General features: G+C 32.5%; 1 protein-coding gene across 1 annotated transcript in view; it reads right to left on the reverse strand.

The window, feature by feature from the left end:
* Positions 1-21259, reverse strand: part of LAMA2 (laminin subunit alpha 2) — a 594330-nt gene that overhangs the window by 326828 nt on the left and 246243 nt on the right. The window contains 3 exon segments of the mRNA XM_021084463.1: positions 4214-4374; positions 13518-13617; positions 20297-20475. Coding sequence (XP_020940122.1) covers positions 4214-4374; positions 13518-13617; positions 20297-20475 — 440 coding nt within the window.

Consider the following 21259-nt stretch of genomic DNA (forward strand, 5'->3'; position numbering starts at 1 on the left):
CAGCAGCAGTGAACATTTCCATTTCCCCAGATTTTCACCAGCACTTGATACTCGCAGCTATCTCCCCATATTAAATATTATTTTATGACCTTCAATAATCTTGTAAAAAGTTACTTCTACTTGAGAACATTTATTTCTAGGTACCACATTGTTTTGTTGCTAGTCTAAATATTTTTATTACAGTTCTTAATTGGTTATCACTCATGTGTTACTGCTTTATATAGACTGATGCTTGTATTTTGCCATCCAATGGAATTCTTCTGGGTCCAATATTCTTCTAAGTACATATATTACTGAGCAGTTTTTTTCAATGAAGTTGCACAGTTGGTGGTAAACACAATAATCTGATATTTGTTTCTAGTTTTAATATTTTTCTCTTTGTCCTGGCTGGTAGGCAGAGTTTCTACTATAAGCCCTGGTGGTGGGCTTTTTAATCTTCTTCAAATGGAAGATGTATAATTTTCTTTAATTCTTCATAATTCTTTACTCCTCCATTATTTCCTGAATATCATTTCTCCCCAAATTCATCTCATCTCTTTTTTGGCAACTCTTACTAAACTTATGTTAGATTTTATCGTTTTATCAGCCATGCCACTTAGCATCTCACATTTTTATTTCTTTACCTCCCTCCTATAACAACTTATAATTCTCTCAGGTCTGTAGTTCTGATTCTCTATCTCTATTCTAATCTCTTGTTTAAACTATTCACCGAATTTGTTGTTGTTGTTTGTCTTTTTCTCTTTTTAGGGCCACACCTGCGGCATATGGAGGTTCCCAGGCTAGGGGTAGCTGTAGCTGCTGGCCTACACCACAGCCACAGCAACACCAGATCCAAGCCATGTCAGCAATCTACACCACAGCTCATGGCAATGCAGATCCTTGACCCACTGAGTGAGGCCAGGGATTGAACCCTCAACCTCATGGTTCCTAGTCAGATTTGTTTCTGCTGCACCATGACGGGAACTCCTGAATTTTAAATTTCAGTGACCACACACATTTTTTATTCTAGAAGTACATTATATTAACTGTTTTCCAAATATGCTTATTCTTTTAATGGAATGCCCTATACTGTGTTGTATTTTTCCTATTCCTTATTTCTTTCTTCTATTTTTAATCATATTTTGATGATGATATATTCTACATATTTCATTTCTATGATTTATATTATAAAATTATGATTATTGATTTTTATATTTATACAACTTTTTCAGACTATTTTATTCTTTCTAGTTCTTAGTGTACAATATTCTAACTTTTGTGGCTTCTGATTTCCTTTTGTGCCATATACTGCCTTATGGTGAGCTCATTGTCAGTTAAAGCTACACTTTCTTTCCTGTGGAAATACCATTTGCCTGATTTGTTGAAGAATTCTAGCACATAAAAGGAGAATAAAACTGACACCATTTCCATGTGGCACACAGGTTGGTGGGTTTGACAGTACACTAATTTTGACCCACCTAGAACCCCAAAGGAGAGAGAATGTTTTCTAGTTGCCATTCCCAGGTTGCAGGTGAAATTTTTCTAGTACTTTTTTATTTCACTGTCAGAGGCATTTTAGAGTTCAGGCTTAAATGAAATCAGTTCCAATTTCCTGCAGTGAGTCCACAGCCCAATGTCAAGGCTTAGAGAAGCCATTAAAACTCCAGACTTGAACCCCCATCTTAGGACTGAGACCAGCCTCCTAACCCCCCACCTTACGGCCATGGTTATAGTTTTGCTTGAGTTTATGCTTCTCTTAGATTTCCCTCTTTGTCTGACATCTAGGAAATTCCCTTTCTTTGTTGAATCTACGGGATTACAAATGTTTGCTCTGTTTATTCAGAATATTTTGGGATATATTTCCAAACATATTTCCCATAATTGGGAAAAGCAGTGTCTGTTTTTCACAGTCCAGCATTTTACTAGAATGTTAGTCATTTACAATTTACAACAGAAATAAATTTATGCCCCCAAATTTATGACAAAATGTTTTCTGAGAAGGTTCACAAACTTCAGTAGGTAAAATATTTCTTTCTAATGAAAATTACGGAGAACGATTAGATATTACAGTGTAAAAGAATAAATGTGTAAATGTTTCCTGGTTAATACACACTTTGTAAATGAAAGCTTATACGGATATCATTTTACTTGAATTTAAGTTTTTAGTATTTTAGATTTTCAATGAAGTTTTACCTGTTAAATAATATTTTGAATTTTTTTGAATAATCAGTAATAATAAATAATTTTGAATTTTTTAACACTCCTAGGTCACATCATGCTTTTGTCATATCATAATTCATGATTTTTAAAATTACATAGTTATCTAAAATAATATCTTACCCTAAAACATTCAGTTTATAAGCGCTTTAAGCCATTCATTTAAAATATCACACAGTTGAAAGGTAACTCTTTTAATGATGCTAACTTTTCATTCTCTTTTATAATTTCTTTATTGCTGCATTTTGTTGTGTTTTAATTGTCTATGTAGAGCTTCCAGTCACTTTGTAGGAGCATTTGTCTTCTTAGAATTATAACCACTCTTAGTACAATACTGAGGCAGGCAGAGAGCCTGCTGTGGCTCAAGGACTTTCCCTCGGAACTCTGCTAATGGCTACAACCTTCCTGTTCTAGCCTTTCTCACTATATTTATCAAAGAAATTGAATGGAGAGGGTCTGTCTCCCTCATGTGCCTGTTACTCTTTCTTTTCAAATATCAGGCATCTCGCTTTTATGAATAGTATGTGTATAAAAACACTCCCTTCCCCCGCCCCCCCAGTTTTGACTTCCTATATTCTGGAAACCCAGGAGGTTTCTCTTCCATTTTAAGTTTGACTTTGCCTGTCCTTTATTTGCACAAGTAATAAAGAATGGATACTTCTGCGGAGTTCTGGAACAGGAATAAAGCACCCACAGGAAATATATCTGATAAATATTACAGAAGAGCACTAAGGGCATATAAGGATGAAGAGGGGTGGTATCCTTTAAAGAGCGATTGCCCACAGACTACTGCAGTGTTGATCTACAAATGTAAGTCTTCATTTTAGTTATTAGAATAAAAGATCCAGTTAATTTACTATATTTCAGTACATGACAACTCTTTCCCACACACTGTGGACTTTCTACCTGTTTACATAGACAGTTTTATTGTTTCAGTGGTCTGAGATAGGTACCTAAATTACCCCTGATATACCATATACTTATCATGTAACTCTTATAATATTTTTAGCTTCACATTTCAGACATTCTTTTCCCAATAAATATACCCCCAACATCAACACTAATATTTACTTATTTTATGGTTTAATGTCTGTGTACGTAAGCACACCCACATAACAACTGTAAGCATATAATTTATAGCTGCCTTGGTATGACTAATGAATCAATAAAGATTTTTAACAAGATTCCATCTACATTTGAGAACAAAGAAAAAAAAGGAAGTAACATTCATTTTTGCATCAGCATGGAACGTTAACCTGTTCAAGGCGTGTTTATTCTCTCAGCTAATGTAGCTAACATTGTCTGATCTGAACGTTTTGGAACTGATTACTACAGTTAAAGGAAATCCGTTTTATTATTTTAGACCTGTGCTTGCCCCTATGTTTCCTCTATGTGTATAAGCTGCAGGTGTATGTATCCCTTGGTGTTCACCTGATGAGCTATTATCTGCGTGTGTACAACAAATAAGGCTGCATTTCTGAAAGTGCTCTTGGGAGCAAATATTGAGTGTTTAGTCAGTTCCAAGTGGGCTTCTCACATTTTTGGTAATTAAACAGATAAGTCTGAACATGGCATTTTCAGATGTATCTGGTTTCAAACTTCAGAAGATTATTTAAAAATCTAGAATGAAACTCTTGACAGAATTATTTTCGAATGAGACCCAAAGCTAAAGCAGATCTGAGGGGAGAGTAGTTTTAAAGGGTGCTAGTTTCAGTGTTATATATATTCAATTAATGGACCAGATAGGTAATGGAGAAAAGTGTTTTGTTATAAAGTAACACATCTTTTAAGTGACTGATTGTCTGTGGATTTGTAGGTTTTAAGAAAAATGGTATGAGTTTCGTTGCAGTGAACCTGGTTCTAAAGATACTTGTAGGAGTGTCACCAATAAAATAGAGTGGATATTTATAGAAGTTGTTCCAGTTGTTTAATGCCAGCAGACATAAGAGAGAAGCCACTGAAAATGATCCTTGGTCTTAACAGTGGGGCACTGCTGGAAAAAAAAAAAACAATGTACCTTGCATTTACAGGGTCCAAAACAAGGGTCCTCATTTGTGCTCCCTGCACCACTGCAGTTACAGGGTCTGCAGTCCGGGTAGCCGGTGTAGCCCCTGGCACACCGATCACAGCTCACCCCTTTGAAGCCAGGTTTGCAATGGCAGGAACCAGGTGCCAGACCTAATGGAGGATGAGACAGATATATCAGTATTTTCTAATTGACTCATAGCCCCCCTCAGACTATCCTAAGATGAGAAAAATGCCTTGGGAGTAAAAAACGCAACCTAACAATGATAATCTAAGTACCACATCACTAAGTACAACAAAGAAAAAGACTAAGGATGTTCCAGGGACTAGATATTTTAGGGAGAAAAAGAAATGGGAATAAAAAAGGAGTTTAAATTTGCTTGTTCATTTTAAATAAAGAAATGCAAAAGAAAATTGTTATTCTTGTCTTTGATTAGAAAAGTAGAAAAAAATCAAATACAAGTTATTGACCTTCAAAATCTGGAAAAATACAGGAATAAATTAGTAAAATAAGGTCCACTAGAAAAAAATGAAAGGAGGGGAGAAAAAAAAATCAAGGAAATGTTAGTGTGAGAAAACATAAGGACAGAAAGAGTGCCAAATATACATACTAACCACATATGAGTTAGTCTTATTTTCTATTAAAAATATGTGCATGTAATATTCACAAGAGATACACAAAATGACTGAAATATTAAAAATAAAAGGTGGTAAATATGCATTAGGAAAATATATAGGAGAGTAAAAACAGTTGTAGTAATATCAATGAGGGCAAAGTAAAATTCAATTAAAATAGATTCAATAGAACAAGCTCTCATTTTACGCTGATAAAGTAACAATTTAACACATGATTTAAATAACTGTGCTCCAAATAAGCACCAATTATAAGTACAAAAATAAGCACCAATTATAAGTACAAAAATATATACCAATAAAGTTACAACTTAAAACCATGATTAAAATGATTATATTTATGCTCCAAATAAGCATTAATTATAAGACAACAAAAGACATTGGAAGTCAAAGAAAAATTATCCAAAAATCAGTGGCTGAAAATGACATTAACCTATCTACTTTAAATATTTACCGATGAATTAGTAAAAAGCAAGACATAAAAAAATTTGAAGTAGGAGTTCCCACTGTCACTCAGTGGAAACAAATCTGACTAGTGTCCATGAGGATGCAGGTTCCATCCCTGGCCTCACTCAGTGGGTTAAGGATCTGCTGTTGTCATGAGCTGTGGTATAGGTCACAGATGTGGCTCGGATGCTGCGTTTCTGTGGCTGTGGTGTAGGCCAGAGGCTACAGCTCTGATTAGACCCCTAGCTTGGGAACCTACATATGCTGTGGGTGCAGCGGGTGTGGCCCTAGAAAAGACAAAAAAAAATCTGGAGTAGCTAATAATGTTGAATTATATCTTATATGGCATAGAAATATTTATTTAGCTTATCATCAATTCACAAGACGTTCAATTTCTCAAGAAGAAATTAACTAGGGCTTGTGTCTTTAACATAAATCCCTAATTTTATATTTGTAACAAATGCCACAATTGATTAGAATTAAATTATGAATATCGAACATGATGATAGAATTTTACACAAAACTCAGCCACTCTAAAAGTTAATAAATATTTATCCCTAATAGCTCTTGGGTTAAGCAGAAAATCAAGACTTCAACTGTAGATCAAATAATTTTCTGAATAGAATATAAGAGCAGTGAGAAAGGAACTCAGCAGTATTCATTGGACACAGAAAGACTGAAGCCAAAAGTAAACACTTAGGCTTAAATATTTCCATTATTTAAAAAATGTAAATAAATTAAAACTTAATGTAATTATTATAAAATATAACAAAATGAACACAGGAAAGAAAAGAGATTTGAAAGCTAAAATAAAGGAAGCAAAAATAGGAATCTTAGAGAAAGCTAATTAAGGATATCAAAAGAGGTCAAATGATCAAAGAATTACACAGAGATATTTTAGTACTGGTTAATTTTTACAATGTTTTCAAAGTTTGAAACTTTTACGGAAGATATAAAAAACGAAGAGTTATCTGATTCAGTTTATTAAGCTAGTGAAAACTTGATTATCAAAATCTAACAAAGATAACCCCAAATAAACGTAATACTAGTTAATACTTAAATAGCACTTATTTTATGCTAGGCATTATATTTAGCATTACGCACTACACATATGTTAATTAAATTAATATTTAAAACATCAATATGCAGTGGGGAATTGTTTCCCCCAATTTACAGATGAAGAAATTAAGACACAGAGAAATTCAGTGATTTGCCAAGGCAGCACAGCTGGCAGGTATCCGAGCCAGGAATAATTTGCCATGAATCCAGATGAGAAATCTTAAAGAAAATAAACAGCAAACTGAACCCTACAGTGCTATAAATTAAAAGGACCTTCCATGAGGTCCTAGTATAATTTGTTTTAGTAATAAATATAGTCCTACCTCATTTTATTTCATTACTGTTCTTCACAGATATTTTGTTTTTTACAAATAGAAGGTTTGCAGCAACCCTGCCTTGAGCTTGTGTCTTTGTGTCACATTTGAGTCATTCTCCCAATATTTCAAACTTTTTCATTGTTATTGTATTCATTACAATACAAATCTGTGACCAGTGAGCTTTGATGTTACTATTGTAATTGCTTGAGGGCACCAGGAACTGCACCAATGTAAGAGAGCAAACAATCTATAAATGTGTGTGTTCTGACTGCTTACAGACTGGCCGTTTCCCATCGCTCTCCTTCTTCTCAGGCCTCCCTGTTCTCTCAAACACAATATTAAAATTAGGTCAATTAATGACTACATGGCTTGAAAGTGTTCAAGTGAAAGGAAGAGTTGCCGTCTCTCACTTTAAATCAAAAGCTAGAAATCAATAAGGTTAGTAAGAAAGACATGCCAAAGACCAAACAGATTGAAAGCTAGTCTTCTCTTGCCAGTTACCCAGGTTGTGAAGGCAAAGGAAAGGTTCTTAAAGGAAATTAAAAGTGCTACTCCAGTGAACACATAAATATTAAGAAAGTGAAACGGCCTTATTGCTGATAAGGAGAACATTTTATGGTCTGGATAGAAGATCAAACCAGCCACAACATTTCCTTAAGCTAAAGCCTAATCCAGAGCTAGGCCCTAACTCTCTTCAATTCTATAAAGGCTGAGAGAGGTGAGAAGGCTGCAGAAGAAAAATTTGAAGCTAGCAGGAATGGTTCGTGAGGCTTAAGGAAAGAAGCTATTTCTATAACATAAATGTACCAGGTGAAGCATCAAGTGCTGATGCAGAAGCTTCAGCAAGTTATCCAGAAAATGGAACTAAGATAATTCATGAGAGTGAGAACCTTAAACAGCAGATTTTAAATGTCGATGAAATGGGCTTCTATTGGGAAAAGATGCCATCTAGGACTTTTATAGTTAGAGAGGAGAAGTCAAATGCCTGGTTTCAAATCTTCAAAGGACAGGCTAACTCTCTTACTAGGAGTTAATGTAGCTGGTGACTAAGTTGAAGCCAATGTTCATTTAGGATTCCCAAAATCCCAGGGCCCTTGAGAACTATACTAAATCTACTCTATCTGTGCTTTATAAATAGATGTGCTGGATGACAGTACATCTGTTTAAAACAGTTTACTGAATATTTTAAAAGTGCTGAGATAACTGCTCAGAAAACTAGTTTCATTTCAAAACATTGTTGCTCACTGACAATACACCTGGTCACCCAAGGGCTCTGATGGAGATGTACAATGAGATTCACATTTTTTCCACGCCTGCCCACACCACATCCATTTGGCAGCCCCATGGATCAAGGAGTAATTTCAACTTTCAAGTTTTATTATTAAAAAAATATATATTTCCTAAGGCTATAGCTGCTACAGCTAGTGGATTCTGCTGATAGATCTGGGCAACATCAATTAAAAACCTTTGGAAAGGAGTCACCATTCTAGAAGCCATTTAGAACATTTGTGACTCATGGGAAGGGGTCAAAATATCAACATTAATGGAAGTTTGGAAAAACACTCAACACTCACAGATGACTTTAAAGGGTTCATGTTCAAGACTTCAGTGAAGAAAGTCATTGCAGATGTGGTAGAAAAGCAAGAGAAACAAAATTAGAAGGGAGCCTGAAGATGGGACTGAATTGCTGCAATCTCATGATAAATTTTAATGAATGAGGAGTTACCTCTTCTGAATAAGCAAAGAAAATGATTCCTTGAGATGGGTTCTACTCCTGGTGAAGATACAGTTAAGATCATTGAGATCTTTGAGACAACAAAGTATTTAAAATATTACATAAAGTTAGTTGATAAGACAGCCACATGGTTTGAGACGATTGACTCTAATTTTAAAAGAAGTTCTACTTTGGCTAAAATGCTATGCAGAGAAAGCATTTATGAAAGAAGAGTCAATCAATACAGCAAACTTCACTCTTGTCTTATTTTTAGGAATTGTCACAGCCACCCCAACCTTCAGCAACCACCACCCTGATCAATCAGCAACCACTGACATCAAGGAAAGATACTCCACCAGCGAAAAGATCACAACTTGTAAAGGCTCAGAAAATAGTTAGCACTTTTTTGTAACAAAATACTTTTTTAATTAAGGTATTGTATTTGAGACATAATTTTACTATACACATAAAAGACTTCAGTGAAGTGTAAACATAACTTTAATATGTACTGAGTAACCAAAAAATCAGTGTGACTTGTTTTCTTTCAGTGGTCTGAAACTGAACCTACAATATCTCTGAGGTATGCCTGTACTGTTTAACATTAATACATGTAAAAGTCAAGTGGGAATTTATATGTATTTACATGTATAAGTCAAGTGGAAAAGAAATCTGATCATTTCAATAAAGGCTGGAGAAGCATTTTCCCAAATTAATATTTATTTCTGATGTTAAAATCTCTAGACCTTGAGAATAAATGCCAAAATAGTCCATGTAATAAACAATGTCTTTCTTAATGTTTGTTTCTATAAATATTATGAACTAAATGTCCAAACACCTCCTTGCTCAGAACACTTGACTATGCAGGATGAAATCAAAGATAGATAGTTAGCCTACAGAGAGATATATAGAATAGTTTGCTGGTATGAAATAGAGAAACCCCTTGGAGATCAGAAAGTATAAAAAAATTACTTTCTAAAGTAGTAAGCTGGTCCCAAAGCCATGTCTTTTCTAGAGTTAATTAATTCTGATTAACTGATTAACTAGTCCACAGCATGGAGCAAGGTTTAGGGAACTAAAGACAAATTCTAGGTACTACTCAAGTTAGGAGGACATTTCAGAGAACTTTATATAAACTCAAGACTCCTGAAAGGGTAATAAACACACATAAGTGCACACATACCCACACATATGTGCACATGCATACACACACACACACACACACAATCATGAAACACACAAGAAAACAAGGCCCCGATGAAGAGTTAGCAGAAAAATCAAATTGCAGAATCAAATAAATAGCAGAGAAAACTACTAACAGATAAAAGTTATAAAATAAACATTCAGTTGTCCCCTCTTATCTGTGGTTTTGCTGTCCATGGTTTCAGTTAACCTGTGGTCAACCACAGTGAAAAAATATTAAATGGAAAATTCCAGAAATAAACAATTCATTAGTTTTACATTAAGTACCATTCTGAGTAAAGTGATGAAATCTTGCACCATCCCACTCTATCCTGCCTGGTACGTGAATCATCCCTTTGTCCAGCAAATCCCATCACATTAGTCACTTAGTAGCCATCTTGGTTATCGGTTGACTGTCAAGGTATTGCATGCTTGTGTTCAAGTAGCCCCTGTTTTACTTAATAATGTCTCCAAAACACAAGAGTAGTGATACTGGCAATTCAGATATGCTGAAGAGAAGCTGAGAAATGCTTCCTTTAAGGGAAAAGGGGAACATTTTCAACTTAAGAAAAAATTGTATGCTAATATCGTTAAGATCTACAGTAAGAACGAATCTTCTATTCATTAAATTGTGAAGAAGGAAAAATAATGTGTGATGTTTTGCTGTTGCACCACAAACTGCAAGTTATGACCACAGGGTATGATAAGTACTTGGTTAAGATGAAAAAGGCATTCAATTTGTGCAATAATATATTCTGTGAGGGTGAAAGCACATTCATATAACTTTCATTACAGTGTACGTTACAGCTGTTCTATTTTATTATTTATTACTACTCTTGTGTCTAAATTATAAATTATCCTTTATAATAGGCATGTTTTTATAGGCAAAAACATAGAATATATAGAGTTGAGTATCATCTTCAGCTTTGGGCATCCACTGGGATCCTGAAACATATCCTCTGAAAAGGAGGAAATACTCTGTTTAATATGTTTGAAGAAATAAGTACTATTAAATATAAGTGAATGAAAAGAGACTATTAGAAAAATAAAATACAGTCAGAAACTTTTCTTATAAAATATACCAAAAGAACTTCAAGATGGATTAAATAATTAAGTATAAGAAGAAACCAGGTGGTCAAGATGAAAGTGATCAAAAGGTACAAACTTCTAGTTATAAGATAAATAAGTATTAGGGATGTAATGTACAACATGATAAATATAATTAACACTGCTGTATGTTACATATGAAAGTTGATAAAGTAAATCCCAAGAGTTCTCATGAGAAGGAAATGTTTTTCTTTTTTTAAAATTTTGCATCTATATGAGATTATGGATATTCACTAACTTACTGTGGTAATCATCTCATGACAAATGAAAGTCAAACCATTTTGCTGTACACCTTAAACAGTGTTTAATGTTAATTACATTTCAATAAAACTAGAAGAATGAAAAAAACTAAAACAATTTATCTAATGTTGGAGTAGATAAGAGTTTTAGAATTAGAAAGGCATGTAAGAAATCTAATAGAAAAATATTAATATGTATCATAATTTTAGCATTATGTCATCATTATAGCTAGAGGATTTTCTGAATTTTTGTAGGTTATTATATAACATTTTAAAAATTCTATGTATTAAAAATTCTTTTCAATGAGACACAAAGAAAATCTAGAAATTGTTCATAACAAATATGATATACTATTAGAACTCTTACTTTTAAAAACTTTTTTTAGTTTGTAAAAAAAAAAAAAAAACTATCTTACACCAAAAGAAAATTAAGGAAACAAAAAATTCACACACACAAAATATTTATATTTCTCTAGTAACTGGGTTAATGCCAATGAAATACTGGAATATCATTTCCCACTATCTGGTTACTCACACTGATTAAGAAATCCAAATCATTAGATTACATCTTGGACTATTTCCTAAAAGACCCTCAGACTAAATATGAAGAGAAAAAGGTATTACAGATAAGCGTTCAGTTCTCCAACCCAATCCTATACTGAATGAAATCCATCTAATTATAATATTACAGACATTAATTATTGCATTTAAATTTAAAATTAGAAGGATTAATTATTGGCCTGGAACCAACAACACGTGTACAACTTTTGGAAAAGTACAGGTGAAATTGACCTTGTTAAGTGGGTTGCAAGATCAGGGGAGCATGTACGGGTGGTCTTTTTCTCAGCTTGTGCTGTATGATCTTAAGGGATGGAGTCTACATTTACTAAATCAAAAAACAGCGATTTAAACTTTTTATTTAACATGATAAAAATACCACAGAAGAAATAAATAATGAAAATGTATGAACAGTAGAGAGAGGGAAGGAGGTGATATGAAGGAAATATTTGTCTTCTAAGATGGAAAGTAAACAGGTAATATACAATGGTGATGAAAAATACTAAGAATATTTATCTAGATGTTGTTCGGAAGATAAGTTCTTCTAAAATAATAGAAAAGGCTCAATGCGATTAAATTTGGAAATAAGACTAGGTGTGAATATGTTGAAGAGGACACTATTTTCCAGTTACTTTATTCCCTCTCTATTGTTAAAATTTTACTGTATGTTGATTGCATAATAATTAAAAAATCACTATATTGTACAACAACTTATATACTATTGTACATAAACTATATTTCAGTTTAAAAAAAGAATTTAGAGCACAGAGGAAAAAAACAATTGAAAAATATTTATATACAAAGATCACTGAAACAGTGGTTCCAATACAGAAAATTTGCGATGCATCTTAATATCTATTCAAAAGTGAGTACTATTATTTTGGAGCTAAAACCAGATTTCAGAGAAACTTTCAACAGATATGGGGAAAAATTTATCATGTAAAGTTCACACATATATCAGTAACTATATCTATACTTAGTCACCAATGCTGCATTGTATACTTATTTTTCTACCTTTTTATCTTTTTGTCATTTTAGGCTCAAGGGAGAAAATTAAATTGCATTGAAGTAATGAAATTTAGTTGTTACCATCAAAAAATAAGGGACCATAAAATGAAAAATGACATCAATAATTCACCATTTGAGTATTAAAATAATTATTTTTTAATTTTCTAAGATTTAAGACTGTAAGGCTTAAACAGATAACTCTACAGTTTGGTAAAGAAAGCAAGTAAACTAAACTGTGCCAAAGAAACACTGCCAGTGTTTTAATCTGAAGGTCTTTGGGGGAAAAGGCCTATATATTAGTCATGATTTATTTCATAATTGACTCTTAGAAATATAAATAGAGTTCTAGATACATTCCATGGACTTTTCTACTTGACTTTGGTCAGCAATTTTCCTGGAAGAAGCTCCTAGACATTTTATATCAAGGAGTTATTTTGGCATTTGTTTCCTTAACATTTGGAGATCATCAGGAATTTCAATCCTCAAAGAAATTTTTAACTTAATGTCAGCCTCTTTCCCTTCAGTAACTCATGACTACTGCGTTTTATAGTTCTTTATGTATACTTCTTGCTTTCTGTATTACTGAGAACATCTCAGTTTCTGATTTCCTCTTTTCACTCTCCTCATCATAGCACACACATACCTTAATGACACTGTCATTTCACCGTAGAAACCATACAAGATACAAAGCAAACTAATAAATAATAAGACATCAAAAGACTACATACACAACAGATTTACAATTGCCTAGAATGTGTATATATACATATATATGTACATAGCTATGTACATATGTATGTATGTATAATTAATGCAAAACCAATGATTTAATTCTTCTTGATTTTAAGGTATAAACATGAAAATAATTTTTAAGATAAATTAAAAACTGCTTCCTATAGAGGACATTGATAGGTAAAAGAATAAATTCGTTACATGAGTGAAATGGACTGCAACGCGTTGTCCTGAAGATAATCACACGTGGCTTTCTTTCGCTATCCTTCCATCAGAGCAAAGGCCCTCTACTACAGCTCTCACCTCGTCGAGCACGTTTTTCATCCTTGACACAGACTTCATTTAAGGAACCAACTGGATCACAGTGGCATGGCTGGCATGGTCTTGGATGATTTGGAGACACCTAACAAAAATATCAAAGTGCTTTTAATCAAGTGTAATAGAAACACTAATATTTTTCAATTTAGCAAGGCTTTAAAGATAATTTTAAGAACATATAGTAATGCTATATTGAGAAAATAAGACATTTTCTTTAATATACGTTTGCAGTTTCTAAAATCCATTACTCCAAAGTGGGTGCACAGAAGTTAAGAGGATAGTATAATAAACTCCTGTTTGTCAGATTCAACAATTATCAAGATCCTATCATATAAGTTTCATGACATTTGATTCTTTGCTTAAGTTTTTAAAGAAAATCCCAAATAAAGAGTCGTTTAATACCTACGCATTTCAATGTGCATCTCTTTCCTTTATAATCACAGTATTGTTATCATAACAAACCAAAATAATAATGTTTGCTTATATAATGATAGAATATTACAGAAATATATATTCAATAATAAAATCTTTCTTAATATTTTGTTTTATTACAACATACTTCAAAATTAGTAATTTCCCCAAAATTTATTTTTTAAAAACTTTCACATTGATTATGACATGACTAATTAAACAGAAATTTATATGTGGTGCTTGAGAAAAGATAATATTAGATATTTATATTAAAAATTTTAATTTTCTGAAGAGGCAGCATAATCTGGGGAGAAACAATGTAGGCTCTATAACCAGGAAGCCTTGAACTCATATCCCACTGTGGCCACTTACTGACTATATGGCCTCCTGCAATTTATTTACTTCCTGGTAATATGAGGATAATAATAGCAACTATAGTGATGTTATTATATTAAGAGAAATAACATATAAAATATCTCATAAGATTCTTCACATATATTAAATACTCAATACAACCAAGAGCTTTTAATGTTGGAGTAGTTTTATTAAAAAAACCTAGGCTGAGTTAATGTACCATATTATCTACATTTATTTTCCAAATGCAGTAAGATAACAATGACAACAACAACAACAAAAAACCCACTAAATTATTTGCCTAGGAAATTCTGAAATACTGCTGAATATATATGAATATAAATGTATATATAATTTTTTCCCTTAAATAGTTTTTATGTATATATATATAACTTTAATTTATAAATGAAGATTTCTTTGCTAATATAAATCAAAGTGTCATAAGAAGCGAAACATTTACATCTGACAGAATATCAGTCAATTATATCCACAGATCGATTTCAAAATCATCATTTGTTTAAGACCCATTCATTCACTTCCTATTATGAAATACGGACTGCAAAAAGCACAGATAGGTAAGGTCTTACTTCTGCCTTAAAGAAACTTACAGAAATAACAGATTTGAAAGATATTGATTAGATAGAATGTGCCAAGAGATGAAATAGACACACAAGCAGAGCATTAAGGGGCAAAAGAGAAGGGAGTTATAACACAATGAAGTCAACCAATGTTTCACAGAAAAAGTGACATTTAGACTAGAGCTTGAATGTCTGAGTAGCAATTTGATAATGGAGTTGGGAGAAGGGCTTTCTAATATAGAGGAAACCACCAAGACATAAAAAAATAAAAACAAACAAAAAATCAAAACACCTCTCCATGGGTATACAGCAATAGGTTTCTTCAGGATAAATTCTTAGCTCTTATTAATAAATATGATATATGATTCCAATGATAAATTTAAGTAAACCAAAGACTCTTAATTTGTTATCCTTCTTTGTGGTGACTGGGAAAATTTCCCTGAATCACACTGCTGATCAGGAAGTCTTCTAACATATGAGATTCTATAAATATAATCTATTAAATATCCTTATTAAAATAATATTACCAATTAGTCTTAAAAGTAAACACTGCTATATATATTATATACATGTATATGTACATATTTAACTGTTAAATATATATATTTAGCAGATACATCTAAAATTAGAATTTAAGGCAGTAATTTTAAGGATATCATAGAGATACATTACTTAGCTATAAAATGTGCAGTGCACAAAACTTTCCTTTCTGTATCTTCATAAAAACACAATGGACTTCTACCAGAATATTAAGTACTTGAAATATTTCAATTTTTTAATACACAATATAGCATACGTATTTTATGTGTTAAGATACCAAAATCTAGGCTCAGATTCACTTAATAACTTGTAATAAAAACTTGATTGAGTTTCCAGGAGGATGATGGCAGAATCTCTTGTATGGGTTCAACACACCCTCAAATAACAATTATGAATTTGGAACAAAATATTAAAATCAAATATCTGAAGATGAGAGAATAATCAAAAGGAGGCAGAAATTATAAGGAGTTAAAATTTGAAAGAAAAATATAGATAGATTAGATCTATGTTCATATAAAGGTAACAACAAAATCTGCATATCAACACCCTTTAATTCCTAACTGATCCCTTAATTGTACATAAGTCAGGAAATTCCAATGGAGAAGAGAGAGTAGGTTCAAAAAAAGTATTAAGAAATAATGGCTTAAAATTTCCAAATGTGATATAAAAAATCTCAATTTAAAGTTATTAGAAGCTCAGTAACCAAGAAGATGTCAAGTTATAAAACATATAAAGACACAAAAATTCTAAATGTGTATGTACCCAAACACAGTTCTTCAAAGCACGTGAGGAAATACAGACAAAAATGAAAGATAAGTCTCCACAATGATAGATTGGACAAATCCACCTGTATAGCAATTGACAACTTCAGGACAAATATTCTCCTGAAGTGCATATGCTGGTTTACCAAGAAAAACCGTTAACTGAGCCAGAAAATAAATCCCCCAAAACCTGAAATGTGGCATCAGACCATAAAATACTATGTGTAGAACTCAATTAAAAAAAAATATATATATATTTTTAGGGCTGCATATGGAGGTTCCCAGGCTAAGGGTCAAATCAGGCTGCAGCTGCTGGCCTACACAACAGCCACAGTGATGGTGGGATTCAAGCCACCTCTGCAACCTACACCAAAGCTCATGGCAAGCTGGATGGTTAACCCACTGAGCAAGGCCGGGGAATTGAACCGGCATCCTCATGGATACTAGTCATGTTTGTTACATGAGCCACAATGGGAACTCCAAAAATATAATATTTAATAAAGCCCAAATATTTGGAAATTAAACAGAGAACAAATTACAAGATAAATAAAAATATTTTAAATAAATGATAATGTACATAAAGCGTTTCTGAACTCATGGGAACAATCTAAAGTTCTTATTAAGGGGAAATTTATATTTAACTGCTTATATTAGGAAAAAAGAAAGGTTTAAAATCAATCATCTAAGAATAAGAAACTTAAACCAAAAACAGGTTAAAGAAATAATATAACAAACATAAGAGCATAAATCAATAAATACAGAAAAAAATAAAATGCAAAAGTTTGTTTGAAACATGAAGAAGATTAATAAACTCCTAGCATGAATGATTAATAAAAAAGAGAAAAATATATAAATTAACAATTTCAGGAATTAAAGAGAAAATATCAGGATAAATGCTATACACTTCAAAGGGATAACAAGAGAACATAAAAAAATCTTTATACCAATTAATTTGATAACTTAGATGTAAAGAACAAACTCTTTGAAAAATACAATATATCAAAACTAACACAAGAAAAAATAAAACCTACCCAGCTCTAAGTACAAAACTGAATTTATTATCAAAGTCTTTTTCCCACAAAGAACATTAAATGCCCAGATAGTCTTACTATGGAATTCTGGATAAGCAACAAAGCTATAATAATGTATAGCACAGGGAATTATAGCCATTATCTTATAATAATTCATATCAGAATATAATCTGCAAAGATAATGAATCATATGCTGTACACCTGAAACTAATATAATATTGTAAATTGACTATATTTCAATTAAAAAGCAATTCCAATCCTAGACAAATTACTTCAGAAAACAGAAGAGGAAGCATTTTTAAACTAATTTTTTTTGAGGCCAGTATACCCCTATACAAAAAGCTGATCCAAACATTAAAAAAAATAAAATTACATATCAATATCCTTTAGGAGAAGATATCAAAATTCTTAAATATTAGCCAATTGAATTATCCAATATATAAATAATACTTCATAATGAAGTGGGGGTTATCCCACAAATTTGAAGTTGGTTTAATATTAAAAAAAATCAGTGAAAATTGACTATATTAACAGAATAAAGAAGAAAATCCTTAAGCATTTGACAAAATTCAATACAGCTACATGATAAAAACTCTCAGAAACATTGGAGTAGAACCCACTGACTCTGGTAACAGGCAACTGTGAAAAGCCTGCAGGTCATATCAAAGTTGGTGTCAAAATATTATGTTTTCCTTTAAAACTGAGAATAAAGCAGAAATGTTTGTTCTCATCATTTTTAGTTAATATTGGCATAAAGATTGCAAAGGAAGGAATAAACTTCAATTTATATACAAGCAACATGACTGTTTATGTATATACTTCTAAACAACCTAGTTTAGAACTACTAGAACTAATAAATGAACTTAGCATAGAATGAGACACAGCATTAATATTTAAAAATCTTTCCAATAATATTAAATGATTTAAAAAGTCATTTTTACAATGCTACAAATACAATATACTGAGGATTAAATTTAACAAAAGACATACAAGATCTCTACAATGAAAACACCATTGTGAATAATTCAGTAAGATAAAAATAAGTTGAGACACACTATATTCATTGATTGGAAGACTCAATATTGTTAAAGTTAGTTCTCCCCATATTTGCTTTTAGATTCCATACCACAATCCCAGCTAATATTTCTGTCACTGACAAGTTAATTCTAAAGCTTGCATGGAAGTGTGAAGAACAAGCTTCAAAAGGAAGACTAAAATTAGTGCAGTTTCTGAATTCTAATTTTATTAAAGCTAAAGTAATCTAGATAGTGTGCCATTAGGACAAGGATTGACAAATAAATACCTGGAACAGAACTGGGCTCCAGAAATTGACCCAAATGATCAACTGATTTTATATTTTAAAAAATGCCTCAAAACAATTTAAAGGAGAAAAAAAGTATTTTCCAAAAAATAGTGCTGGAACTACAGTGAACCATGTAGATATCAATCATTATTTCACACCCCACACAAATATTTTCTTGAGATGGGCCCAGCTCCCTAAAAGTGAGACTCTCATACTAAGTGAAGTGAGTCAGAAAGAGAGTTCCCTTCATGGCTCAGCGCCTTGCAAGTGGTGTTGCCTTGCAAATGGTGTTGCCTCGAGCTGTGGTGCAGGTTTCAGACACAGCCCAGAACCTGCATTGCTGTGGCTGTGGTATAGGCAGACAGCTACAGCTCCAATTCTACCCCTAGCCTGGGAACTTCCATATGCCACAGGGGCAGCCCTAAAAAGCAAAAATAAAAATAAAAAAAATTTTAAAAAGAAAGAGAAAGACAAACACTATATGGTATCACTTATATCTGGAATCTAATATATAGCACAAACGAACCTATCTACAGAAAAAAAAACAAACTCATGGACTTGGAGAACAGACCTGTAGTTGCCAAGGGGGAGGGGAAGGGAGTGGGAGGGACTGGGAATTTGGGGTTAGTAGATGCAAACTATTGCATTTGGAGCAGATAAGCAAAGAGATCCTGCTGTACAGCAAAGGGAACTATATCTAGTCCCTCATGATGCAATACGATGGAGGATAATATGAGAAAAAGAATATATGTATGTTTGACTGGGTCACTTTGCTGCACAGCAGAAGTTGGCACAACACTGTAAATCAACTACGATAGAAAAAAACTTAGAAAAATAAAATTATACTGCTTCTAGAATAAAAAAGAACAATTTTTTGACTTGCAGAAACTCTTCTGAAGAGAAGATATAAGAATAGCCAATAAGTACTTAAAATAAAAACCGAATCCGTGAGATCCTCTGTAAATTCATAATAGAAGGCCTTTTATAGCACTGATGGGAATAACTTGGTGATTGCCTAGTACCCACCTGCCATACCCACTACCCACATCCACTAGAATGACTAATTCAAAAAGATAGTCAACACCAAATATCAGACATGATATGGGAGAAACAGAACTAACATTTTTGGTGAACATGTCAAACATATTACTAACTTGACAAGAAGTTGGCAGTCTCTTATAAAGTCAAACATATACCTGCCCTATGAAATAAGTATTCTATTCCTTGATATTTACACAAGGTTAATCAACCATAACTACAAAAAGACATATAAAATTGTTTGGTAGGAGCTATCCAAAAACTGGAACTAACCCAAATATCCACCAACAGGAGAAAGAATTAAAAAATGATATACATTTATGCAAAGGACTACTCCTTAACAATTTTATTTTTTAAAAAAGAACTATTACTGTGCATGACATGGATAAACCTTAACAGAATATACGGAGTGAAAGGAAGACCAAACATTTTAGATACTTTAGGATTTCATTTTTTGGAAATTCACTAAGTGGCAAAACTAATTTATGCTCTAAAAATCAGAAGAGAGTATGCATGGTGGTGGGAATAGATTGTAATAAGGCACAACTGAACTTCCTGGGGAGATGGAAATGTTTTATATTACACCCTCAAGGATTTACATCAGTTAATATTATGAACTATTTCTAGTCACCTTTGAGAATTTGAAGTCCAATTATTTAGAGAAGCTATCAAAATTATTTCCCCGCATAATCCATCTCTACCTGAAAAAGCCAAGATAACACTTCATGAAAGAAAAAGCATATTTTACCCCTTTGGGTCTGAAGAAACCATCAATGCATGTCTCGCAGTTTATACCATCAGTGTTTCGTGTACAATTAATGCACACACCCCCTCCAATGTACTTTCCGCGTATATTTAAACTCAGATTTCTTCTGGCAACATTTTCATCATAATAGCATTCTTCGGCTTTCCCATGACAATTGCAGGCTGCATTAAGGAAAAATTAATAAACATTAATTTCAGATTTCAGATATTTAAAAATCATTTTCTGTTTTATAAGAGATTTTTATACCACATGGAAAATTATATTACATTGTGTGTGTGTGTACAAAATCAATATAAAAGAATCTAGAAAATAGTATTTGGAGTTATTAGATATTATTAATAAAATCACAGATTTTAATGAAACTTGAAATAATTAAAACATATAAATTAAGCTGAATCCCATGAAATTGCCAAAATTTGACTGATTTTATCTTATAAAACTATTTCATGTAATTTAACTTATAATTAATTTCCTATTACGATGGAATTTCCTATTACTGAAGTATGGTACTGTATGATTAACATCCAAGTAATCTGTAATGAGTAATTATTATATGTGAATCTCTGTGTTAGATCCCATGGGTTAAAAAAAAAAAAAAGGATGGTTGGTGTATACATTTGGCCCTTGAATGACACAGCGCCAATCCATTGCGTAGTGGAAAATCAGAGTGTAAGTTTGCAGTCAGCCCTCTCTATCCTTGGCTTCTCATCCCCCAATTTAACCACCTGCAGACTGTGTAGCACTGTTGCCTGCACTTGATACAAGACCTCTGCCTACGAGTGGACACTCACAGTTCAAATCCATGTTGTTTAAGAGTCAAATATTATTCCTTTCTTTTACTATTGATCATAACTAAAGCTAAGGGTTATGTTTTATATGCCACATTCTAAGTGTTTTATATTACCACTGATTTTAATTCTCAAACAGATTTATGAGCTAAGGACT

Source organism: Sus scrofa, chromosome 1 (assembly GCF_000003025.6).
Source record: "Sus scrofa isolate TJ Tabasco breed Duroc chromosome 1, Sscrofa11.1, whole genome shotgun sequence".
Classification (NCBI taxonomy): domain Eukaryota; kingdom Metazoa; phylum Chordata; class Mammalia; order Artiodactyla; family Suidae; genus Sus; species Sus scrofa.